Source organism: Salvia hispanica, chromosome 1 (assembly GCF_029641045.1).
Source record: "Salvia hispanica isolate PSC_SH4W2 chromosome 1, Shi_PSC_v1, whole genome shotgun sequence".
Lineage (NCBI taxonomy): Eukaryota > Viridiplantae > Streptophyta > Magnoliopsida > Lamiales > Lamiaceae > Salvia > Salvia hispanica.
Window position 1 is genome coordinate 7,603,869 of NC_142692.1, and position 26,812 is coordinate 7,630,680.

General features: G+C 32.6%; 3 protein-coding genes across 3 annotated transcripts; all 3 read left to right on the forward strand.

Annotated features, from left to right (window-relative positions):
• The first annotated feature begins 8,450 nt into the window (after positions 1-8,450).
• Positions 8,451-9,375, forward strand: LOC125223879 (uncharacterized). Its single transcript, XM_048127192.2, has one exon. The coding sequence runs from the start codon at positions 8,529-8,531 to the stop codon at positions 9,198-9,200; it is 672 nt and encodes a 223-aa protein (XP_047983149.1). The 5' UTR covers positions 8,451-8,528; the 3' UTR covers positions 9,201-9,375.
• A 4,488-nt stretch (positions 9,376-13,863) lies between these two features.
• LOC125219520 (uncharacterized) lies at positions 13,864-17,484 on the forward strand. The gene is made up of 2 exons (XM_048121518.2): positions 13,864-16,764; positions 16,972-17,484. The coding sequence occupies exons 1-2, from the start codon at positions 13,923-13,925 to the stop codon at positions 17,385-17,387; spliced, it is 3,258 nt and encodes a 1,085-aa protein (XP_047977475.1). The 5' UTR covers positions 13,864-13,922; the 3' UTR covers positions 17,388-17,484.
• Positions 17,485-24,074: 6,590 nt separating this feature from the next.
• On the forward strand, positions 24,075-26,235 carry LOC125224297 (glycolipid transfer protein 3-like). The gene is made up of 6 exons (XM_048127680.2): positions 24,075-24,573; positions 24,672-24,727; positions 25,187-25,317; positions 25,398-25,533; positions 25,707-25,862; positions 25,938-26,235. The coding sequence occupies exons 1-6, from the start codon at positions 24,345-24,347 to the stop codon at positions 25,971-25,973; spliced, it is 744 nt and encodes a 247-aa protein (XP_047983637.1). The 5' UTR covers positions 24,075-24,344; the 3' UTR covers positions 25,974-26,235.
• The last annotated feature ends 577 nt before the right edge of the window (positions 26,236-26,812 follow it).

Genomic DNA, 26,812 nt, shown 5'->3' on the forward strand with positions numbered 1-26,812 from the left:
TGAAAAATGCAAGAACACTATTTTGATGGGACAGTATTAAATCTTCTAAAAACAAATCTACACATAATTCTTAAATAACTAGATAATTTTTACCGTAGTACAATTAGGAAACGATCCATTCTTTGTCAAATACTAAGGCGAATTTGCTAGCACAATATATAATTGATGTAGTCAAAGTTGTTCACTTTGTCTAAAAATGACCTAAGTAAGGTGAAGAAAGATAATTAATTTCAATTGATCTTCATCTTATATCTAACAAAGCATTGAAAGGGTCACAGCCGCATCAGAGCCAGACATGTAATGTTGAGCCTAAAAGACATTTCATGAGAGTTCTCTTTCTTTTGAAATCAAAATTAAAATTAAAATTAAACCTAGTTTATTGAAATTTAACAAAGTTGCATCATTTTTATCGTAGCTTCTTGATATTATTCTTAAAACTAAAATCGAACTCAACTCACTAACCGTTTATTTATAATCCTCTAACGACATATGGCCTCAATTTTTGTCCCTCACTTTTTCTTCATTTTGTTGCACATGACTCTATTAATCTATTTAGTGTATTTGTGTACAAATGCATAATGCACTACAGAGGGATGGAGGGAATATATAATAGGCATATAGAATTTGTATTCAAGAACTTTTGATAACGAGAATTTTGTGATGCATCGGTTTTCGAGCTAGCTAGGTGTACATATTTGAGGTCAGTATTCAGTAATTTAATTTAATTACTATATACAAGCCTAATTAATTAGAAGATACTCCCTCCGTCCCTCTGTAGCTGGGTCGTATTCCTTTTCGGATTGTCCCTCCGTAGTTGAGTCATTTCCTTTTATGGCAAAAAGTATTTTACTCTCTCTTCATCTCTCTACTTTTTTCATTTCTACTTTATTTCCTTTTACTTAACTCATTTAAAACAATTTTTCTTAAATCCCGTGCCGAAAAGAAATGCCTCTACTACAGAGAGAGTATTATTTTTAAATTTCAACTTTTAAGAGGGATAGCATATAAATAATGTACATATAACGTGTGTTGTATACATGTTCACATTTCTTACAAAATATTATTGGCCAAAAGTAGCTTTTGGAAGTTTATTGCAAGATTAGTTGGGTCAACAATTTGTCTTTTTGTGCTGGATCGTAAACTTTTCATTTTTCTTCGCACCCTACACTTTAATTATTTCAAATATTTATAATGAAGAAACTCTAGAAGAAATAAACCTTCGTTTAATAAAAAAAAGTAAAGTTTCATTTGTTTATCTGAGGTGTGTTTGTCTAGTTGGTTATAGACTCAAAGATTATAGAATATGCCAAAATTATTGAATTTAGACATTTGATGGGAAAAAAAAATCATAAGATACTATATTCTCATATATAGTGACTAGAAATGAAAGGATATTGTTGGCGTTTTAACGAACAAAAATGCACCTTTAGTTATTCAACAAAATAAATAAGAACAAAATTAAATTATTATTATTGAGTCAAACTTAGCTAGACCATTTAAAATAGAAATCTTAGATATTGAGCTCCGATTTTAGTTCACATAAACAAGAACTTGAATGTCAACTTCAAGGTTACCTAGGAAAAAGGGAATATATGATTCTAGAAAAAAAAAAGAAGAAGTTGATTTAGTGAAAGTTCAAATATATATGTATTCTAGTGATATTATCGTAATGGACTTTGACCATTTTATTACACATTATATTATATAATATATAAAATCATACTAGTATTCAAATGGATGGAGACTTTAAGTTCTAAATCGAAGAAAAAACGAAGACTGAGAGGAATAACAATGAAGTTTTGTCTCTCTATAGTACTCCGTATTTAAAGAATTACCTTATTAAATTAATGACTTGATTTGTATCCCTTTTTTTTGTCAATTTAATAATATAAATGTGCTCGTATTATGTCATTCAATCACAGTGAATTTATAGTTTGGTCTCACATTTATCACTCTGCCACTAAACCAACAAACAAAATTATTATACTTTATCTTTCCTTTTGATTGTACAAACATGAAAATGATAAAATCTATTTAAACGCGGCCGGCCCAAGGTGGATTGATTTTGGCCTATTTACAGAAAGCGTAAATTTGAGCTATTTGAATGGGTTAAAGAAAGCCCGAATTTCGGCCCATTTATTGAGGAAATATAACAATAGAATTCTCCATTTTAATTTCGTAATCTTACTATCAAAATATGTAAATTCTATGAAAAAGTATGGTGTAAGCTGTAATTACTCGTCAGATAAAATATGAATGGAACCAAGATAATAATAGGACAAGTATTCCTCACTTATGCTGAATTTGAATATAGTCCAAAAACTGATTTTGATCGAGTGAAGTGTAACAATTTTTGTGTGACTAAGAACCAATATATGCATCGGTGTAAATGTAGTCAAATATGACTAATTTCTTAATTCAAAACTAAGATCAAATTCCAACCGTAACTTATGAACTATATATATCTTAATGCAACCTTTAATTTGCTATATTACAATGTGTGATGAGTTGTGTAGGCTTTATTATTATAAATGGAAGTGACAAAATTTTCTAGGACGGTTCAAAATTTTACAATATCATCCAACATTCCAACTTGTTATACCACATGACCTAATTGCAAACATATAGTTGTTGTAGCTAGCTAGAAAGAGCACCTGAGGAATTAGGGACCCCTCACACACCCAAATTAGACCAACATCACCCACATGCAAACGATTTCTAAATCTTTATTCCATCAAACTCAATTCAAACATATATCATGACTTTCTTTGCACATCCCTACACCTTCCCAAGTTCCGATCATTATAACGAGTGATTACCATTTGGACAACCCAAGAAATAAATATGACTCGCCTATAATATTTTGCACTTATTCGTAATCTTTAGAAATGAATATTAGTACAAAACTTATAATAGGGGTTCTATTGCAGACGTCCCTATGCCTCCCGAAGTTCACTATGATTATATCTCATTTCGTCTTTTGTGTTTATAATAGTACTCTATGACCCACTAGCTTTGAACAGTCTTTTATGTTTAAAGATCAATATTTCTTTAGAATAAACAACTATCGATGTGACATCCGGAAAAAATACGAACACTAATTTACAATGAAATGAAGTACTACCTATTTTACGCTTGTTTGTAAATATAGTTAGAAAAATGAGGTATGGAGAAGGCTTATTTCCAAGAAAACTATAGTAATTATTAGATCCGTGTAAGGAATTGAGTTTTAATATCTTTCTTGTGTCTCGTTGCACAACTCATACACGAAAATGACCCAAAACACCCACATGAATTTCCTTGAGACTTTTGCAACTAGCTAGTACTAATAAATATTTGACCATACCTTTCAATTTTACATTTTTACTTTCTTTTATATCCTTTGGATTGCAGCTACAATGAATTTAGTGTTGAATTTAATTTCATTTAAATGATTGAAGTGTGAAGAATTTAATGGAGTAATATAAATAGTAAAAACAAATCAAGATCAATGATGATAAATATAATGAATTTTTGCTTTCATTTTGTAGCAAATTAAAAATACTTGCATAAATTTAACCTCTATATTTTTACTAATAACCTTAATAAATGAATCTATAGAACTAATTACTACTCCCTCCGTTCCATAGTAATAGGGGCGTTTTTCCATTTTCGTCTGTTCCATAGTAATAGAGTCATTTTCCTTTTTAGTAAAAGTCAACAAATTTTTTCACACCTACTTTACTCTCTCTTACTTTTTTCTATCTTCATCTCTCTACCTTTTTCATTTTCCACTTTATTCTCTCTTTACTTAACCACCTAACACAATTTTTCTCAATCTCCGTGCCGAAAAGTTTTGCCTCCATTACTATGGAACAGAGGGAGTACTAAATTATAAATACTAGTACTTCATTAAATAAGGGTAAAGACAAAAAAAATCATAATTTTATTTTAAAATTTTGAAAGGAAATATCTAGTATCCGGTCCCTTGGCTCATATTCTTTACCATCATTCATACATCGATATTAAAAATCAAACCTCGAATTAAATATTCTTATGCTATATATACATTGCTTGAGCAGAAGGAAAAATCAGAAAATCTTTCAAGTGAGTTGAATTAATTATGTGATCGATCATTTGACTAAAATCTATGAGCAAAAGGACATTAACCCTCCACGAAGTTTTGACCTTTTTAATGATTATAATTTAATTTTGTATTATGAAATGGTTGACTTTGAAATGAACGCACAGTTAATTGAGGAACTGAATCAGGGGGAATGACTGAATTCGAGGAAGTACTAAGATATAATATTTGGGCCTTTATTTAATGATTTAGTCACTTTTAAAACGATTTACCAACATGATTTAGTGGAGTTTAAGAAATCAAACTTCACCAAATCTTGCCACGTAGGCACATGGGCATGTGGAGTGCACCATTTGACGTGAATTAACTAATACAATTAATTATTATAATTATCTTCTAGCTATTACATTAATTCTTTACCGATCCCTAGGTGAGTGAATTAAGTTCGATGTATTTGTCCAAAGGCTTGCCGACGAAATGTGGTGAAAATATTTTGGAAAGGGTTCCAGTTATATAAAACAATAATTATAAAGATTCATGAATTGCATGTATTGAAATGGCTATGAATATGAAATCACCGAATTATTTGATTTTTGTAATCAACTTCGAGTGAGTTGAACTTTTGAGATTTTGTTTGTTTTGAGTCAAGAAATAATAACTTCTTTCTAGGAAAATGCACCACACGCCCATCCCCATTCCCAAAAGTATAACGTTTAACAGTTAACACACGAATTTCCCGAAAATAATTGAAGATTTGATAGATGGTACTCCCTCCGTCCCGCGTTAGTTGAAGCGTTTCTTTTCGGCACGAGATTTAAGAAAATTGTATTTAGTGAGTTAAATAAAGTAGATGGGAGAATAAAGTAAGAGAAAGAAGAGAGAGTAAAGTAAAAGAAAGAATAAAGAATGTGACATTAGATGTATTGTTTTTAGCCAGAAAAAGAAAGGACTCAAGTAACTTGGGACAACCCAAAATGGAATACAACTCAAGTAACTTGGGACGGAGGGAGTATTTTTAGAGTGAACTACACTGATAGTCCCTGATCTTGTCGAAAAATGCACCAATGATGCCTAAATTTTTTTTATATCATTTTTGGTACGATAAGACTAAAGTAACCCTAGGCACCACTAGTGTGAAATTTTAAGTTCAGGGGCATTTTAGACCTTTCTATTGCCCTTTTAATTTTTTCCACTTTTTCTTCCATCACCATTTTCTTTTATAAACTCAATTATACTTTCATTTAAATAATATTTGATGCTTTATGATTTCAAAATTTTAAATAAGAAACCATATGTTTTAATTATGCTTTATTTATTTTTAAAATTAAAAATTATTTTTTATACATATTAATATATGTATTTGCGAAGAAAATATTATATTTAATAGTAATATTTTTAAATATAAATATTAAAGTGAATTATAGAAAATTCTTTGTGGGAATTATTTTTACTTAAAATTTTACTAAATTTTTTTAAAATTTAAGAAGAAAAAATATTATAGTGAATTATAGCAATTTTTTATTTAAAAAATGTTACTTAAATATTTAAATGTTACTATAATTAAGTGAAAAATAGATATTTAATTACGTTAATTAAAGTATAGTATAATGAAGAATATTTTTTAAATGTAATTATTAAAATTTAAGTGAATTATATCTAACATAAATTAAAGCGAACTCTTGCAAGTAACACATTTTTTTAATAAAAATATTAAAGTGAACTATAGTAAAAAAAAATTTATTATAAAGCCTAATCTATACATTATTGAAGTAATTATTTAAAAAATTCAAGTGAATTAATTCAAAAGAAAATATTTTTGTTGTAAAAGGTGCTTTTATGTATGTTCAAAATAATTGCATGATCGAAGAGGTACCAAAATTGTAATTTTCAGATACCGAAAATGCCCTCCATGGCATTTAGGAGATTTTTCAAATGCAGAAGGGTATAAAAGACTGTCAGGTACCAAAAATGCTATAAAATTTTTTAGGAACCATTGGTATATTTTATGACAAGATCAGGGATTAGTTGTGTAGTTCACTCTAAAAAATAAGAATAAGTTGTCGGAAAAATCATGATATTTTGTCAATTTTTCTACATGTTCTACAACTTTAAAACTCCAAAGGAAAATCGTGAATTGGACTTGTTCGCAATTTTCCCACAAGGAAAAATTTGGTTACTTATGTTTAATACAATATTGATGTTTTTCAGTGAAACGCCACCGTATTTTGTATTAATAGGTTTAACTCACTATGTGATGTATGATTTCTCGACCGGCATATCATATATGTACACAATTTATTTTTAAAAAAAGTTCACCATTTGATAATTACAAACAACTCAAAACATTGTTATTTTTCAAGACTGATTTTTAAAGTTGCAAAATGAATCAGGATTTGACCAAGTTAAACGAGCAATCACACAAGCTCTGAGAAATAGAAGAAAGGGTGATAAAAGTTAGGTGAAAATCTCGTAAGTTCCTAATATTTTTCCAACAAACATCTTTGAATATACTACTCTTTCCGTCAAAGAAAAATATTCTATATGTTGATTGCACGAGTTTTAGTGAGAGATTGGTAAATACTAGCGAGGAAAGGAGAGAAAAAAAGGATGAAGGAGAGCGAAAAAAATGGATAATATATGAGAGAGAAACTTTACATTTTTAGAAATTAGACTATTTTTTGTCGATATCCCAAAATTATAAAAGCAAGATTATTTTTTATAGACGGATGGAGTATTATTTTTTACTGCTACCGTAGTTATGCTTCTTTAGAAACTACTTACCTTCAAAAAAATATAATAACGAAAGCAAATATTTTGTAAAACTAACTTCGCTCTATAATTTTGAAAATATCAATTCAATATATTTAGACATAATCCATCATATTGTTTGCAAGACGTTCAAATCCAAAACAAGCGATTCAAATGTAGAACAAAATACATAATACTGAAATATAGAATTTGTAGGCAATATAAAAGTGGAAATATTACTCAAATGAAACAAGATGGTTGTTAAGAAACTCGTTGTCTAAAATTCAACAAACTATGTGATGCAAAAATGAAATAGAGAAAAAAATCAACCAAAATGGAAAATTTGAGGAGGGATGGCATTGACCAATAGGCATCAATCGCGGTCATCAACAACCAATGGGGAAATGCCACATTACCCAAACGTAACCTCTTTGCCTCAATTAAACATGCTTATGTCTTAATATCCCATTTTCCTCCTCACATGTCTATACTTCCTTACTCCTAACGGCTCGCTAACCGTCCAATAGTCACCTCTTCCGAGAGAGAGAAAAAAAGTAGCATGTTTACATATGAATGGAACTAAAATATTACGATGAAAGAGCGTTGGTGGCCGTGAGATGGGACACAGTTACGAAGGTCGTCCCATCGTCAAAAGATAGATGCGGCGAGGCGGCTGTCCCTAAGAATGGATGACGAAAAGAATGGATGACGAACGAAGAATGACTTAGAAGTGTCTTGCCATGGAGTCGGCAGTACTTTCAAATGCCTTATTTAATGAAAATTTTCAACCTTAGTAGGCTAACAGTGAGGTCCCGTCGACCCCTCTTATACCTAAATCTGTCGTTTAGACACGTGTGACTTATAGTTAGGTATATTGTAACAGTCTTCTGAAACCGATGAACTAATCGAATAATCCACTAATTTTTTAAAAGTTCGAATTGAGCCTATAAAATTACAATCTATTAGCTTGCATCCAAGATGTGTGCAAATCAAGTATGACTGATATTTTAGTACTAGTTAAATGTTCATATTACATATCAACGGCACCACTTTCATTTAATGCATATTTAACATTTATATTTTAGTTTTATATATTAAGGAATGTGATCAATTATTAACTTTCTTAAGTTGCTAACTTGCTAACTCATTAACGCATTGTATTAAAAATATTAATACGATGACATTAAAATGTCAACACATAATTTTGTTGAACTTCAATATAATGTGTTGATATTATGTGTTGACATTTTAATGTCATCGTGTTGACATTTTTAATACACAACATTGATGAGTTAGCAATATAACGCACCCCTATATACTAATATACGTATTGAACATTGTTATTGATATTTTTTTTTATGAAAGTCAATTATCAATTTACTAGTTTATTCATTTATTTAAATTATAGAAAATATAAATCAATCAAATTTTTGTTTAATAAGTTTTATTAAAAATTGCAAATGTTAATAATGTAATAATATTAAACTAAATATAAAATGAAAAAGACAACATTGAATATGCATTACACTAGAGTAGTGTTTATACTTGATGCTTTAATTGTATAGATAATAGTACTAATATTTTAATTTTATTTGAACTAGTAATAAAGTTTCTATATAAAGGCCTCCTCACCTCATCATATCACTCCCTCTCTCATTTTTTTGGATCTAATGCTTAACACTCTCTCTCTAAATTCAAAAGCCATAAATAAAATCCAATGAGCATGATAGCGATGGACGGCAAATGGAAGTACACGACGGCGGAGATCGCCCCCAGCTGCCCCCGCTGCGCCTCCTCCAACACCAAATTCTGCTACTACAACAACTACAGCCTCTCCCAGCCCCGCTACTTCTGCAAGGCCTGCCGCCGCTACTGGACCAAGGGCGGCTCCCTCCGCAACGTCCCCGTCGGCGGCGGCTGCCGCAAATCCCGCCGCGCCCGCCGCCACTCCTCCTCCGCCTCCACCCCCTACGCCGCCCCCGCCCCCGCCGCCCCCTGCATTGACATGGCCGCCGTCTTCGCCAACTACGTCACCCACGGCAGCGCCGAGTCGTCGCTCAGCCCCGCCGCCGCCAGCACCGGATCGTCCTCCGACGACGTTACGACGCCGTTTGGTTTGATTGGAGATGATCAGCTGCAGCAGCAGGTGATGCCTAAGATGTCCACGTGTCAGGATGTTAGTAGCCAGGAGTTTTATGGGTTTGAGATGCAGCAGGAGGATATTTTGTGGGAGGAAGGTACAACTCTGCCGAGCTTCGCGTACCAGCAGCAGCCGATGGTGCAGGTGGAAGACTGTGGGCTGTTAACACCGGATGATTGGGGCGCTTTTGATCTCGCCTCCTATGATTTTTACTCCACCCTTGATTTATTAAATGGGAAGGATTATTAATTATTTTAATTCCTAATTTTTCTTTCCCTTTTCAAATCCTTTTTTTTCTCTCTTGATTCTTGGAAGTTAAATGTCACAATTCCATGAAGGGGACTAGTGGCAAAATATAATGATGTCTATAAAATATTATATTATACTTTATGAGAGAATAATGAAATTTTGTCCTATTTCTTCACTTGTGTTGATGGTGTGGGGGTGGTTTTGCTACTCTTTTCTCACACGTCAAATAATTATGGCACATGGAGTTACTAATTGCAATTTATGTTAGTAGGTGGATTGTGATGCACATATATGATGTTGATTGCGCATTTGTGATTGCGTGTATATCACATATAGTACATATTATACTAGTTTATATGAAATTCACAAATCACTATTTTACTAATATTTTGTGATTTGTTTGGTATCCGTGCAATGAACTACGGAAATCCTTATAATATTTGATTGGCGATAGAAAATATAATTATTCGATGTTGTGATACTAATAGAAGTAGATCGCCTAGATCGTCTTGTTGAGCAAATGACATGTATATTTACATAGTATATCACACTAAAGTATGAATGGTCTTAATAATCGAAGTAGTACATTTTGATTCATTAGATCTTAAAAAAGGTTTACATCTAATATTTGTGATATCATTATACATATTGTTCAATATCATTATAAGATTAAACCACATCCGTCTGCTCATCAAAACCGTTTCATTTGTACTGACACTGTTTAAGTAGTGCAATGACATAGAACAAATAATGTGATTGATAGATATTGTTGTGAGTTTCAAACTTTCAATTAAATCAACGACGGATGTAGGTGGGGTCGGGTGGGGTCGACCGACCCCACCGCCGTTCATTGAGGCTGTCAAGAAACTTCAGTTTTTTGACCTCCGACCCTATGCAGCAGCATCTCCGACCCCACACGGCAGAGCTCCACCCCATGGTTTGGCCTTCGTCGGAGTAACAGAGAGGACGAATCAGTTGGAGTAATAAGGAAGATTGGGGATTTGAGGAGAGAGACTATAAAAAAGAATAGATATAGTCTGTAATAAAGGAAACGATTCCACTTCTTTTATTTCCAATTATTTTAATAATTAATTAAATGAAAGGGCATCACACACGGCCTATTTTTAAAATACTAAAATTAGTCGATCCCTTTTAACATCAACATATAGATGGCTTATGTAGTAAGTCACCATGATCATTACAGAATATATATGTTATTAACCATAATTTCAAGCTATTTTTATTTCATTTATTGGATTTTTGAAGTTAATTATAAATTATCAAGCGATTATTACTTTTATAATATTGAAATATAGTAACTTTTAAGGGAGTTTATAATATTCGACCGAAAATGTATTTTCTGAATTCTTTTGAATAAGCTGCAAAAATATGTTGGGAGGTTGTCTTAATACATATCGAGCAAAAAACATTCAATTAATACTATTACAAAATGATCAAAGAAATTTTTAAGTAGATTTTGTTAAATATAGATATTCCTAGGAAACATATATATCATTCATAACAAAAGATATGACTACACAATATGAAATATTTTTTTAAAATAATTATTTACTATATTTATAATTAATTAAATTAATTTTTAAAATAATCATTTAAATATTATTATTATTATTATTATTATTATTAATTATGTATATTATCCGACCCCACGAGCTTTATTTTCTGCGTCCGTCATTGAATTAAATGAAACCTCATCACATATCTAATTAAGGGAATATCATTATATAGCAATACATGCATCATTCTAATACACAACATAATATCATCATTGAGCATACTATCATGACAGTAAATATGTAAATATTAAAAAAAAAACATACGTTATACAATATAATGTGATAATTATCATAATATATAAAAGAATTGGATTAACTAAATAAGGAATAGTAAATAAAATGACATAAAATGATGGAGTACGAATTACGTAAATGTTATTTTAATTTGAATTAGTTAGCAGAAATGATCACATGTCATAATTAGAATCTTAGTAGATTCTAACATCAAAAAGTGAAATATTGATTCTTAGTTTTAAAAACTGGTTCCTGATATACATGTCTCATATGTGTGTCAGTTGCTAATTCGACTAGTCAACTTAATTGATGAGTTATAAAATAATTCATGACTAGTTGGTTATAAACATCAGTGTTATAATTGCATCACGAATATTATATTTTGACTAATAAATAAAAATTAACTAAATATTTCGCCAGATTAACAATTTGGTATCCAAAGTTACATGGAAATATATACATGTGTGTAAAAGTTAATCTTAATCTTTAGACACGTAGTTAATTACAAGCTGTAGTTCATGATAAATTAAAAACGAATAGTTTTATGCAATATATATATTGATTATATTTAGCCTTTATATGATAATGACTATTGATGAAGACATCTTTCACAATATCAATTTTTTTTCTCGGCATTTATAGCTCAAAATGGACGTGATTAGATGGTGCAAATCCGAATTAACATGCCTCTTTAATTAGGTGAGGGAACCGAGGACGCAATATAAACTGGGTAGGCAGTTACATAAATTGGTACTCATGTCAAGAATAAAGTACAATAATTAAGAATTTAAATAAACAATCAATTAATTTCTTTATATATATATATATAGTCCAATATCAACAAGTTCGGACACCGCAGCTATTCTTAAAGGAGGTAGTTATGTATAATGTCTTAAGTTTAAATTTGTCAGCAGTGTATGTGTGATTGGTAAGAGATCGTTTCTTTGAGAAACATGTTGAGATTTACATAATTTGCTCTTTCACTACTTTGTCGGGTCGGAATGTAGGAATCTAGCCAAAAATTGAAGCTCATGCTATATATATAATCTAGATTGATGGATCTAATGAAGAATAACACTTTGATCGATGAGACTAAAAGTTTGCTCATTTGATAATTTATGATTAAATTAGGCACAATCTCATAGAAATTGATATTTTATAATTTTATTATAAGTATTTATTTCTAAAAAGAAAGAGGTGGATGTAGAAACGTAACAGGGAGAATAAGGGACCATTCTTAGAACTATATTAGGTTGGGGTAAACTTATTGCATAATTGGATTCTTGCAAGTTGTAGCTAGGTAGTTATGATTCAATTAAATAGTAACTGAACACCTAATTATATAATTTAAAATGTTATAATTAACTCCTCAAATAGTAAATGGCAGCCGACTCTTAGCTATTAGTAATGATATTTTATATGAACTTAATAGCTGAATACGATTGAAATAATTGTGCTATATGAGATATACACGAGACTCACTTTTAAAACTCAAAATGTTTACACATGGAGATTTATGATTTAAGTTTAAGTTATTAGGAGATTATGAAATGCAAATTAATCAAGATAGACTGTGTTTGACTAAGTTTATAATAATTTTAAAATGACTTATATGTATGATCTGGTAAACAAATTCCGAGTGAATATTTGGCAACCTATTTAATTTATTCATGATAACAAAACTAATTTACAAAAATAACCCTGTTATGTTTGTTATTTTCATAATATACATTTAAATTAATTTTTATTTGATTTTAGATTATCTCTCGTAAAACTCTCAGTTCATTCTCACTCTTGCTAGCTATAGGGCTCAAGAAAGCGAAGTACATATAAAATGCTTTTATCAATACAAAATACTTAAAGATAGGGCCAACCAATGCACTATCTTAAAATCTTTTAGAGGTTTGAATTTATGATATCAATGATCAAAATTCTACATTTCATAAGCTTAGAAGTAATAATCGTTGGGTAATCACGGCCCACTACATCTGTAGCCCAATACTGTGTCTTATCAAAGGTACAACAGCCCAAACTCTTACTTTGGCCATCACCATAATAATTTTCTCTTGGTTAATGCTTATTATTATTAGCAAAATGTACTTTTTATGCTAGTATCTGAATTGGTGTCTTCTTTTCTTAAAGCTCTAATTTTCCATTGAATTTGAAAAGTCAAACATACAATTAACTTATCCATTTCACATTTTACATGTGTCGGTGAGATTTAAAATAAATTCGGCGTTAAAAGTTAGGATCATGTCATGATAGGCTCGAACCGGAGAGTATGATACATCGAGTGTCCCTTTTGAGCTGCTGTAAAGAAGAATGAATAGTCGATATCATGAGATAAAATACAAATGGAAACATGGCAGCAAATAAAAGTTGGATGTCAGCACACATGGTGAGGGGCTCTTAAAAAAGACTGATGCCAAAAAATCAAACAAAGATTTTCTGCACATAATTATTTAGACATAAATTCTTTAATACTATAACCTTAGCCAGACCAATTATTGCATGGTGTCAAAAAAAGGTTTCTTGGGAAGGTTCATGAATCACGAAAAGAGAGAAGTCTTCATTTAATAGCTTAACTTTTATCATAATAAAAGAAATTAAAATATTTGAAGATCAATAATATTATAGCTCCTCATTATTTAGAGGGATATATACTCATATTCTTTAAGCAACTTGTTATGTTCCATTGGATTAAACTTAGAATTTACACTGGATTATGTGACACAAATATTCAATAATATTCAATCAAAAAGTATAAGGTAGTAGGGACAATGTGTTTGTGGACAAGAAAGGATTTTTTTTTCAATACCATAAGATCTTATCTCAAAATGGCTAACATAACATGCAAGAATATTAGTATATCTCAGAAAAAAAACATCAAATATGGAACCACCTTTTAGCAATGAATGGAAAATCATTCCAAGATTGCATTTTTGCTAGAAGAAGCTCAAGAAACATCACCATGCCAAGCAAAGCATTCACCTTATTCCAACTGATACTTGTAACATTTCCAACCATTTCAGCTTTGAACCAAGAAGGCCTGTCTCTTCTAACATGGCTTTCGACTTTCAACTCCTCGTCCTCAGCCGGCTTCTTCTCTTCGTGGAAACACACTGATCAGACTCCATGCAGCTGGGAGTTCATCAAATGCACAGATCATGAATTTGTCTCAGAAATCACTATCACATCCATCCATCTCCCCACCACATTCCCTACTTTCGTGTTCTCCTTTGCGTTCCTTCGTGTTCTTGTCCTCTCAAACACAAATCTAACTGGTGTAATCCCTTCTTCTGTGGGAAACTGCTCCTCCCTCATCACTTTAGACCTCAGTTTCAATAGCCTCACAAAGAGTATACCACAAGAGATAGGAAAACTAGCATTTCTGCAGCAACTATCTCTGAGTTCCAACTACATAGAGGGACAGATTCCAAAAGAGATAGGAAACTGCAGCAATCTCCAGCAGCTTGAACTCTTTGACAACCGGCTCTATGGCAACATCCCAAAAGAAATAGGCCAGTTGACAGTTCTTGAAGTCTTTAGAGCAGGTGGAAGCCTCATTGATGGAGAGATTCCACCTCAGGTATCAAACTGCACAAGGCTAACCTTTTTAGGCCTTGCAGATACCTCAATAACTGGCCGGATCCCGGCTACTTTAGGCGCGCTGATGGATCTCAAGACGCTTTCGATATACACTGCAAACCTGACTGGCTCCATCCCACCAGAGTTGGGTAACTGCTCCAGTCTTGAGAACTTGTTTGTGTATCAAAACCAACTTTCTGGTGAAATCCCAACAGAAATTGGGAGGTTGAAGGATCTAAAGAGATTGCTTTTGTGGGAGAATCATCTCATAGGAAAAATCCCTCAAGATCTTGGAAACTGCTCATGTTTGACACTGATTGATCTCTCAATGAATATTCTGTCTGAAGGAATCCCTCCATCTCTTCAAAAACTAGCCAAGTTGGAGGGGCTGCTTTTGTCGGATAACCACTTCAACGGTGCAATACCAGACTATATAGGCAATCTGTCTAGCTTAAAACAGCTTGAAGTTGACAACAACAACATTTCTGGAGGGATTCCATCTACCATTGGTGAACTGAGAGAACTCACTCTATTTTTTGCATGGCAGAATCATCTCAAAGGAGATATACCGGTAGAGCTATCGAATTGCAAGAAACTTCAAGATCTAGACCTGTCTTATAACCACCTCACTGGGACAGTTCCAAGACAGCTTTTCAATCTCAAGAATCTAACTAAGCTCCTGCTGATTTCAAATCAACTTTCTGGTAAAATCCCAGCTGATATTGGCAACTGCAGCAGCCTAATCAGGCTACGCCTCGGATCAAACATGCTGGAAGGAGACATACCCTCGGAGATAAGGATGCTTGAGAGTCTTAGGTTCCTTGAGCTGTCTGAAAACAGGTTTTCCGGGAAAATCCCTCCTGATTTAGGCAGCTGCAAAGAGCTGGAGCTGCTTGATCTCCACGGAAACAAGCTTCAAGGGGAGATCCCTCTGTCTTTCGTATCTCTTCATGAACTGAACGTCTTGGATCTCTCCATGAATGAGATATCAGGAAACATCCCTACAAGCATAGGCAACCTCTCATCGTTGAACAAACTTGTGCTGAGTGGAAACCAAATCTCGGGCTCTATTCCTCGTTCGCTAGGCCTATGTATGGGCTTGCAGTTACTTGATCTTAGCAGGAACCGACTTAGTAGCTTCATCCCTGATGAGATTGGTCATCTCCAGGAAATGGACATACTCTTGAATTTGAGTATGAACTCCCTAAGAGGAGCCATCCCGGAAAGCTTTTCGAACTTTTCAAAGCTTGCCAACATGGATATATCTCATAACATGCTGGAAGGAAGCCTGCAAGTCCTCAGCAACATGGACAATCTTGTTTCCTTGAATGTTTCATACAACAACTTTTCAGGTCAAGTTCCAAATTCTAAATTCTTCCAGAACCTTCCTTATGATTCATTTGCTGGTAACAACAACCTATGTTTTGTCAAGACCAACTGCTTTCCTAGTAAAGACAGCCGCCACGCAAAGAGATATGTTAGGAATCTGACCATCCTCAGTGTCTCCATTTTCATCATAGTTCTGATGATGGCAACAATGTATTACTACAACAGAACCCGAGCTTCTAATGACGACGAAGAAAAGGGACTTCAATGGGAATTCACCCCTTTCCAAAAGGTCAGCTTCTCAGTTGAAGAGGTTGTGACACAACTCAGAGATGCAAACATTGTGGGAAAAGGCTGCTCGGGGATTGTCTACCGCGTTGAGACTCACACGAGGGAGCTGATTGCAGTGAAGAGACTGTGGCCAAAGACAGCAGATGAGATTCATCAAAGGGACTCATTTTCTGCAGAAGTCACAGCGCTAGGATCAATAAGGCATAAGAACATAGTAAGGCTTCTAGGGTGCTGTGACAATGGGAAAACAAGACTGCTCTTGTTTGATTACATTAGTAATGGGAGTTTGGCAGGATTGCTTCATGAGAATAAAACATTTCTTAATTGGAATGCAAGGTATAATATCATCATTGGAGCTGCACAAGGGCTGGCTTATCTACACCATGATTGTAGCCCTCCAATTGTTCACAGAGATATCAAGACCAACAACATCTTGGTAGGTCCTATGTTTGAGGCTTTTCTTGCAGATTTTGGTCTAGCAAAGCTAGTGGATGATTCTTCAACAGATTCAGGTGTTGTGGCAGGATCCTATGGTTACATAGCTCCCGGTAAGTACTCCCTCCATCCTCAAATAATACTAGTCATTTTGGTTGTCCCTAAAATTAGTCCACTTGAAATATTTAACTCTCGTGGGTCCCACTATCCACGAACAAACTTTAACTATTAAGTACTTTTTTTCCTTTTCTCTCGTGTTTTATTAGTTTTGTATTAAAACATGTGAATACGAATCCATTAGTTTATTTACTTTTGTGCAGAATATGGATACAGCTTGAAGATAACAGAAAAGAGCGATGTGTACAGCTACGGCATTGTGCTGCTAGAGGTGGTGACGGGGATGGAGCCGATGGATGCCCGAATACCGGAGGGGAGGCACATTGTGACATGGGTTTATGAAGAGCTCCGAAGTAGAGTCGGAGATTTTGCATCCATTGGTGATGAGCAGCTGCTGCTGAATTCGAGCACACAAACAGAAGAGATGGTGCAAGTGGTAGGGATAGCTTTGCTGTGTGTGAACGCTTGTCCCGATGAAAGGCCTACGATGAGGGATGTGGTGACGCTGCTGGAAGGGATCAGGCACCAAAATGAGGAGTCTGAGAAAGCAGCAGCTCAATGTTCCAGTTTTTCTAGGTCGTCTGAGCCGCTTATTGTATCGCCTCTTCATTCGCACTAGATTTTTTATTGGATGACTGATCGATTTCTAGATTTCATCGTAAACTAGTTTGATTTTTCACATAAATTATACGTATATTGCACTATATTTATTTTCTTGATTTGGTCTCACACTTCTAACTAGTTTATCAAGTAGATTAAAAATGAAAAGATTGTTGTAGCTTGGTGGCATATTATAAATTGAATGGATCAAACAATTCAATTTGGAAGCCAAGAATGTTTGGCTTTTTATTCTATCGATTGTCAACATGTCTAGTTGCCCTTATATGAATATGATGTAAAATTAGAAGATAGTGAGTGTCTGAGTGATAAATAATGGAACATTAAAAAGAATTGGTTACATTTGGTGCTTCATCGAGTGCAGTATTTTTCGATCATTTTTCTAGAGAAAAATGTCGATGTTCTTTAGAAGAAACTGGCAGCTAAATTTGAGAAGAAAAATGCCTTACATAAAGCATCCATCATGAAATATGTCAATCAGCAACTTGCCATAGTCGTTGAAATTTTTTGCCCCTATTCAGAAATTGTAAAACTCCCTCCATTTCGCCATAGTTGAGGCTAAACTTTTCAGCACAGAGTTTTAGAAATGAATATTGGGTGTGCTAAATAAATAGATAAAAAAGTAAGAGAGAGGAAAAGGTAGAGAAAATAAAGTATAAAGTGAATAAAGTAGAGAGAATAAAGTAAGAGTGAGTAAGTAAGAAAAAGAAAAAAGTTATCATATAAGGAAATGACTCAACTGTGAAGAAACTTTCCGAAATGATAAAATGACTCAACTACAGTGAAACGGATGGAGTATCAGAGAAACAAGGGTATATTTGTCGTTTCATATTATAAAATGGCTCACTTATTGAATGAATGTTGGGCCGGATATTTGGACTGTTGATCTCTTAATATTTTAAAATGGGCTCACTTATTGAGTGAATATTGGGCCGGGTATCGACTGACTGTTGTTCTCTGATTTCACTAATTGATTGTGATATTTGTTGGGATCTTATTATTTAAATTTAGAAATTCTATTTTGTATGTCTCATGAAAATATGCATATAGTTTTTTCCTATACCATAAATGCATGCTATTTTTTTCTTCACATTACCTCGCCACATATTATAATAATACTTTTACTATCACAATATATTTACAATAATTTTCAAAACAATACATCTAATATCTAATCATATCTCCACTCAAATTTAAAATATAATTTCTCCATCTAATCATACACACAATATTAGATATCTTAAAATTTGTGCCCAAAATTTATGTGTATGTTCTTATAAAACCGGAGGAGTATATTCGTTGGACACCCAGTATATAAAAAGTCAAAAGATTATTCTTATGAATATTGATACAACTTTGGATGTAAAAGGAGTAATTTTCATTATTTACTTAAGTCAAAACTTAAAAACTCCATAATCTTGTGTTCTATAAGTATTACTCTTCCACTAGCTAGCATTTTTTTTTTAGAAAAATTGTACTCCATCTATGTGTACCGCACACACTATATATTTGAAATACATATCTTAATTGTAGTCTTCTAGAAGGTTATTGTGTCGAATGAACTTATCAACTTGATAGAATAAGGGATAGTTCATGAATGTGAGAACAAGTTGCATTAGCAAAGTGTGTATATACATATATAAACAAGTTGTGTGCTACTGTACAATGAATAACAAACGTGGTCTCCGACTTACTGTAATTAGTTATTTATTTTAACATTATCATTTTAATTTCGATTCTGACACACGTTATGTAAAAGGCTTCATCTACCTTAAATTATTTTAAATGTTTACAGCTAAATAATAGTAACATAAGAAACTGAAATTCAATTAAAGAATTGTGGAACATCGGAAGTTGTGAGAGATGATCATATCGACAACGTAGAGTAATTTAATATAGTAAGTAAGATCATAGGTCATGTTTGCATTTACGGTCAAAATTTGTTTTGGCACAGGAAAATTAAGTTTAGAATTAATTTTGTGACAGAAATACAAAATAATTTCGACAAAATATTTTAAAAAATCGATAAAATTATCCAAAAAAAAATAATCACTTGGTAGGCGTTGTCAGTAATGTAGATTTATTATGTATATTAATTCAAGTACTCACATTTAAATACAAAGAGACGGAAAATGTTCGATTAGATGCCATTGCTAGTGTATCTCAACCAACTGTTTGTACACAGTTTTTCTTTGTTTCTTCTTTTACTTGCTCAAAACAAATAATCCTACTATGTTTAAATAAAATGAAAATTCCAAATTATCAAAACAAATATTCCCACTCCAGTATATGATGTGTGCTCTTATGTCATGTATTAAACTCAATTTTATAAATTCTTGGTTACAGATTTATTTATTATTTATTTGTATAGAAAATCAATACAAAAGCACATATAAGTGTCAAGTGTGCTACTGGCTACTGCTACCTCTATTTCTAGAAGAAACTATTTCAACTGTATATTTCAATCATATATTATTGTCGGAGATTCTGTTTACTTAATAGTCAAATTTAATTGTTTATTCTATGCCGCTTATTTGATCTAGAAAAGAAAAAGTTATGTTATAAACATCAAAACATAAATTATTAATAATTAGTATAGTACTTCCTCCTCCTCCCACAAGAATATTACTCTTTTCTTTTTATAATATATCCCATAAAAATATGCACTTTCTAATTTTTGCTAATATATGAAGTTTTAATTAAATATGTTTAATACCTTCACTCTTGATTCTTGAATAGTAGTAGTAGTACTACTAAATATAGTACTCCAATAACACAATATATATAGACCATATGGATCATTGATGTAGTACTCCTTTAACTTTAGATATCACTTACACAACATATTTCTGTTTGTTATTCCCTTTTTGTTTTCTTTTACAATTTTTTCACAGTTGACTATTACTTTACCAATGTAATTGCTCAAAACTCATTGTACTTATCATTGTACTTATATAATTATAAATTTGTACTTATATAAAATTATAAATTTGTAGTAATTCGCATCGCGTGAGACCCCGTGTGGGTCGCACTGGAGATGTACTAGTTTTTGTTAATAATTGTGTCTCTATATTGTTATCCGTGCATATGAGATTTGACCATAACAGTACTATAGTAGTATTTCCCAACGAAACTATTATTTCTAATTTGATACCCCTCCGTCCACGAAAAATAGGACTATTCTATTTTTATCTCTCGTTTTGAAACAATGATAGTAATAAATAGTTAAAGTGGATAGAGGGAAAAGTAAGAGATATAATAATATAGACAAAGTAATAAATAGTTAAAGTGGATAGAGAGAAAAGTAAGAGAGAGAATAATATAGAGAAATCTCTTGTCTATATTATTCACTCTCTTACTTTTATTTCACTCCACTTTAACTATTTATTACTAGTATCATTTTTCCAGAATGAGAGATAAAAATGGAATAACCCTATTTTTTGGACGGATGGAGTACTATTATGAGATCGAATCCATAGTGTTGATCTATACATGTAGTTAGTATTTGTATGTCTCTTCAAATCATTCGTCTAAAATTTGTTGTTTATGCTCGTCTATATTTAGGTATTTTCCAAACCCTAATGATTTTAGGGTGTTTTCACTACATTTCATATACTCAATGTCTCCATGCTTCTAGCCATTTACATGGAACCACGAATAATATACTCCCTTGTTGACTATTCTTTACTCTATTAACATTTAGGGTTCTTCAAACAATGTAATATATTACACAAGGTAAACCTTCCCCCCTATTACTAAGACCCATGAATATTGTTGTGGATTATTTTCAATGTCGTCACATCCATCCTAATTAAATTTTAATTCAGGATTCATTAATCAATAATTAGAATTTATTACATATTTTAATAACTGAAAATTTAATTTATGCGTAAAATAACACAAGCCCTTCTTTAAGTGTAAATTAATTGTAGATCATTCATCAATTAAATTTTAGAAATGATTGATTTCCAATCAACGGAATATTTAGAAAAAGTTTAATTTTTTTTTATAATTTCAAAAAGTTAATTAATAGGACATGACATGACGTCATTTGTCAAGATGCTGTTATAAGCCACTACCTTTCGATCATAAGTTTATTTAATTAGTCTCCTTAGTTTTTGTTTTGTTTTGTTTCTCTTAAGTTCATTATTAATTTCATAAGATTCCCGCCTAAGTAGTATTTAATTTGAATCAAATCTTCACTAGAATCTCCATATATGCTCACACTGTACACATCTTCATCTGGTCTTGATTGATTTGGACATGTCTACATTAAATGGATGAATTTGATTGCTATTATTGCAAAATGTCAATTTCATTTTCTTTATTTATATATATTTCTTTTTGAAATGCCGTTGACATAGCTATATGATCTAACCTTCGATTCGTTTGAAGAATTTAAAATGCTAATAATTGGCATAAATAGGATTTTAATTTACAAGTCAAATGAAATTTAACGAGTTGTTCTAGATACACATATCTAGGTTCGATTAATTATCTTATCCTTAATCGAGCATCACCTAATTAATGTTCAATTTTTTTAATTTGACAAGATTGAAAATATAATGTGATTTATAAGATATCATTAAGTCATCACAAGATATATACCGCCGTACGTTCACCACCAAGTCAAAGTATATAAGACCACAATTTCGCATTTCAATTAAATGACTGCAATTAATTATGTGCATTTAACTAGATTAAGGATGACTGATGATATGATACTCCCAAAGAAACTCCAGTATTTTTAAATCGACGTTGATTAATATAATAATCAAAACTGAATATAATGTAATGAAACTCGTATAGTTTAGAAAACTTAGAAACCCAAAAGAAAATAAAATGAAATTATGAAATTTAAAATAAAGTCCTAAAAATAATGAAATGATGATTTCGCTCTTTAATCGATATCAAATGGCCAAATCTAATCTTACATCATGTTAAAAGCGATGGGTTTGATTCATCAGTCTGTTTCACAAGCTGATCAATAGGATTTTCAAGTCATTCTGATCGATACAATTGCCATTTTTTCGATATTTTTGCAGTTGTCTAACTGAAATTGCATCAATAAATTATATGAACAATTTTCTACATTGCTACAGCTCGTCCTAATTAATGCTATTACAATATTGATCTAAATAAGATGGCCCGATTCTGTGGAATCAAATTGGTGAGGAAATGAAATACTATTAAAACGGGAGAAATTTTCTAATGGTGTGAAAATTCCCAACAAGTGGAATATTTTGGAGATGATTAATATGGATAAGCAGCCGGCATGACATGTGCCCATGACTGCAGTATTTAGTAGTAGTAATTTACTGTTAATCTGAAAATATTCAGGGGAGGTTATTTTCAAGGGGAGGTGATGTAATAGTAGTGTTAAATGTTTAAGATTCTATAGTAAGAGCTGTCAAGGAATCATTTGTGGATGAGGTTTGGGTTTACTTCCCTTCTACTTTCCTAAGATATTAAAATAAATTAAATTTGTAACTTATTTGGCCAGCATTTTGGGGTCATGTTCCTCTCCTGGAAGTTAGCAGATTATTTTACCTGGTAGCTAAAAAATAAAGTACAATTTTAATAAAATTACAACCCCATTTAACTTACATCGTACTAGTACTTAAGTATTGATTAAAAGTACTCAACGATACAAAAAAAATATATTTATAAGTATTAATAGCAATTTAAATCATAAAGTTTCGTCAAACTATGGCCAGGCACTCAAAGTTTGAAATCAGAATTGAATCATGATATTTCAAGTTTTTACATTAGTCTTGTTTATGTAAAGAAAATAAAAAGAAATATGACAATAATATGAAACCATAACATAAAATTGCTTTTTCTTGGCATGGAATTTTAGGATAAGTTGTTAGGTGAAGTAAGTGAAATAAAAAAGGTACTAGTAGTTAAATATTGTAATGAGGAGAGAAGAGAAAATGATTTATTTCTAAAAATAGAGAGTGGGCTTTTTGAGTGTGACAAATTGAGAAGGAAATGTGGACATTTTGAGTGGGATACAGAAAATATATTATTATGTGAAAAAATCAAACTCTTTCAAGTTGGTTAAAGGACGAGTTCCCCCTATATGTTTAAATTAATAGTGATTCTTCATTTACGTGAAGAAGTGTCATATTAACTCATTGCGATTCATAGCATGATTATTTAAAAAATTTAGAAAGTTTATTTTGTCGAACACTTTACAAAAATTTATTCAAACTCGTATACATCTGGTATGAAAAGTGAAAACATTGAGGCAACAATGAAAGCTTGAACATAAAAATCATGTACGGTCAAAATTAAGATTAGTTTACTTGTGTGAACATTTGTAGATTCGTATCAAAATTGCAGCATTACCGACTGCGACGCATCTGGTATCCAATTTTTTCCCCATAGGAAACAAATATAAATTCCTAGCTTAAGGTAGCATTTAAAAATGCACAACACAACACATCCAAGGCATGGACTGCTGGCTCCCTACAATTCAGTCCCATAAAATTTGAAAACGAAATATTAAATTAGAAATTTTAATTCATTTTGTATACAGATAGATAGTATGATATATAATTGATAAAAAGTCGAAAGTTGGTTACTCAAACTCCGATTTCACAACTTAGGTGAGTCTCAGAATTTGACTAAACTTGATGATTTTTGGATAGAGAAGAGATAATGTGGGGGTCAAAATTAAAGGTCGCAATCAAATTTACGCAATGAGGTAGAGTATTAAACTCAATTATGGATAAACAAAGCACGAATTTGTCAAAGGATAGACGAGTTCGAAATAAAGAATTCCATTACAAAAATCTGGAATTCAACGCATTTAATTTTCCCTCTAACAGCTGAAAACAAGAGCTTCTGAGTTGACGTAGTAATATATATCTCCACACTCCACAGCTTCGCCTTCTTTATAGCATTTACATACATACATACTCATATCTCTTTCTCTTGTAAGTATATATATATGGTAGCAGTAGCACAAATGAAGCGAAGGAGAGAGGTGGAGATGGTAGCATCGGAGATTAGGTCTGCAATTGATGAGGTCTCGCTGTTAGTAGCCAACCTCAAAACTGCCGCATCTGATCATGCTGTTCCGCTTCCGGTTTCTGATTCTGTTGCTCCGGTTCACACGAGTGTCCAAATTCCGATCAAGCCGTTTCTCTCTCTCTGCGATTTGCTCGTTCAAGTTCTAGGTCACTCTCTCTCTCTCTCTCTCTCTCTCTCTCACAAACACACATTTAGATTATTTGAGTTCTGTGGATTTATTTGCGTGAACAGAATTGTTTTGCAGATAAGATAGGGCCAACAATGGCTGTGTTGAGACAAGACATTCGTCACAACATTGAGGTAATAACCAAATAATGTCACATTCAGTGTGTGCAAAACACACGCACATGTCTAAAGACTTATATGTCCTTCAAGAACATTGTAAAACCATGTATGCATGCCACACTACACTACATTTGCCCGTCCCGGCATTTTCCTCATTCTCTTTTCCGAGAAGTTTGTCCTGTTGTTCTTGTCCCAATTGAATAACAGTCTTCTTTTCTATTTTGGATTGTCCATCAAAATTTGTCTCTACTATTTGTCCTAAAAGTTTCATTTCCACTAACAATACTTCAACTACTTTTTGTCTCAATATCGTTTACGTTACCAGTTTTGCATTTGAACTGGTATTGACCACTACTAATACTATGTTAATGTTTTTCATGGACGGAGATAATAGGAGTATAAAACAGGATTAATGAACAACCTTTATTTAGTCCATGCTTACAATCTTAAATTAGTTTATATTTCATTGCACAGAGATTAGAGAAATTCCATGATTCTGATCCATCAATATATTGCGACGTGGTTGAGATTTTGAAGAAAGAGGTAAATGAAGGCAACGCAAAAAAGGGGCCCACATGCAGCAAAGCCTTTGTTTGGCTCAACAGGTTTCAACATTTGTTACATTATGTGACAAAACACATGATTCCTTTAAGATAAATTTGTTATCATAATTTCCACTGTTCAGGTCCCTAGATTTTGCTATGGTATTGTTAGAGTTGCTAGTGAAGGATTTTGGGAGAAATATGGAGGAAATGGTTGAAGAATCTTACACCACCACCTTAAAACCATGGCATGGATGGATCTCTGCAGCAGCCTATAAAGTAAAATAACATAGCATTCCCAAATTATACTCCATCTGTCCACGAAAAATAGTCTGCTAGTATAATGTTACTACTTGACTGTTTTTCGTAGACGAAGAAGTATAACATTACTTACCATCGGCATTGCATGACATATTTCATGAATATTCAAGTTTTCATGTTCCATTGTCTAGATCGCCCTGAAGCTGGTGCCCGATAGCCGGACTTTCGTGGATGTTCTTAAGGTCAAAGGCGAAGAAGAAGAAGATGACGACGATGTTCTCAAGAAAGACATACAAAAGCTGATCTCTCTGCTGATGCCAGTGCTAGAGCAGAACAAGGATATTTTGGTAAGCCTCAATGAGTTAATTGTGTGAAAATATGTAACCCTTTTTGGGTAAAAACTAACTAAAATTCTTTTGCAGAGAGAGTATGGATTGGATAAGCTGAAATCGACGTGAAGAAGAAGAATGTTCAAATTTTGGTGATTGGTGTATGAGTATGATGCATCTTGTTTTAGGCCAATGTACAGTTGAAATATGTAAAATAGTTAATCTCTTCTCTTTTTTTTTGGTTATTTTTGAGGTTCGCTAACAACTTTCTGTTTGTTTTACACAAAAACTCTGTCACGAGCCTTCTTTTTATTCGTCTCATGGTTGTTCTTGTTCGTACATCTAATACGACATGAGATAGAGAAATAAATTGACTTGTGTTACCATTTTATGTCCTTTTGCAATGGCTAATTAAGGTTGATAAATTCGGTCTATTTTTATCTGTGTCAATAATTTGATAGTATAACGAGTTTGTTGAGTTTCGAAGGATAAAATGGTCTAATACAGACAATATGATGAAAAGATGAGAATTTAGAGCCAAAAATGCACCGAAGAGGCTACATGGACCGTATGTAGCCAAACAAAGAAGAGGAGAAGATCTTTAACGATTCACGCATGACAAGTGCATGCGCCTCAACTTTTTGAGCATGCAGGCTTCAACAGTCAACCTTAATTTGTTTGTACAAGCTAAGAGGCCTGGACCGTGTGCCAGTGCCAGATTTTGCGGCCCAATTCCGATTTAGGGTTTTCGAACTCTAGCCCACTTAATTTCCTGCACACACACTATATATGCTCATGGAGTGAATCATTATCATCATCCACTTGTTCATGATTAGAGGATTCAATGGAGATTCATATAATAAGACAAGATTCATCCTTCTAGATTTTATCTTAGTTTTTGTTCAGATTGAACTTGTTTTCATATATATTTGTTATCCTAGTTTATCTGTCTATCCCCAAACTTTGAG

Bases quoted from the DNA above. Each gene is read 5' to 3' on its own strand.
- LOC125223879 (XM_048127192.2), top strand. From the start codon at position 8,529: ATGAGCATGATAGCGATGGACGGCAAATGGAAGTACACGACGGCGGAG.
- LOC125219520 (XM_048121518.2), top strand. From the start codon at position 13,923: ATGAATGGAAAATCATTCCAAGATTGCATTTTTGCTAGAAGAAGCTCA. The intron at 16,765-16,971 runs GTAAGTACTCCC...ACTTTTGTGCAG, and splicing joins CTATGGTTACATAGCTCCCG to AATATGGATACAGCTTGAAG.
- LOC125224297 (XM_048127680.2), top strand. From the start codon at position 24,345: ATGGTAGCAGTAGCACAAATGAAGCGAAGGAGAGAGGTGGAGATGGTA. The intron at 25,318-25,397 runs GTTTCAACATTT...TCCACTGTTCAG, and splicing joins GCCTTTGTTTGGCTCAACAG to GTCCCTAGATTTTGCTATGG. The intron at 25,534-25,706 runs GTAAAATAACAT...TCCATTGTCTAG, and splicing joins TCTCTGCAGCAGCCTATAAA to ATCGCCCTGAAGCTGGTGCC.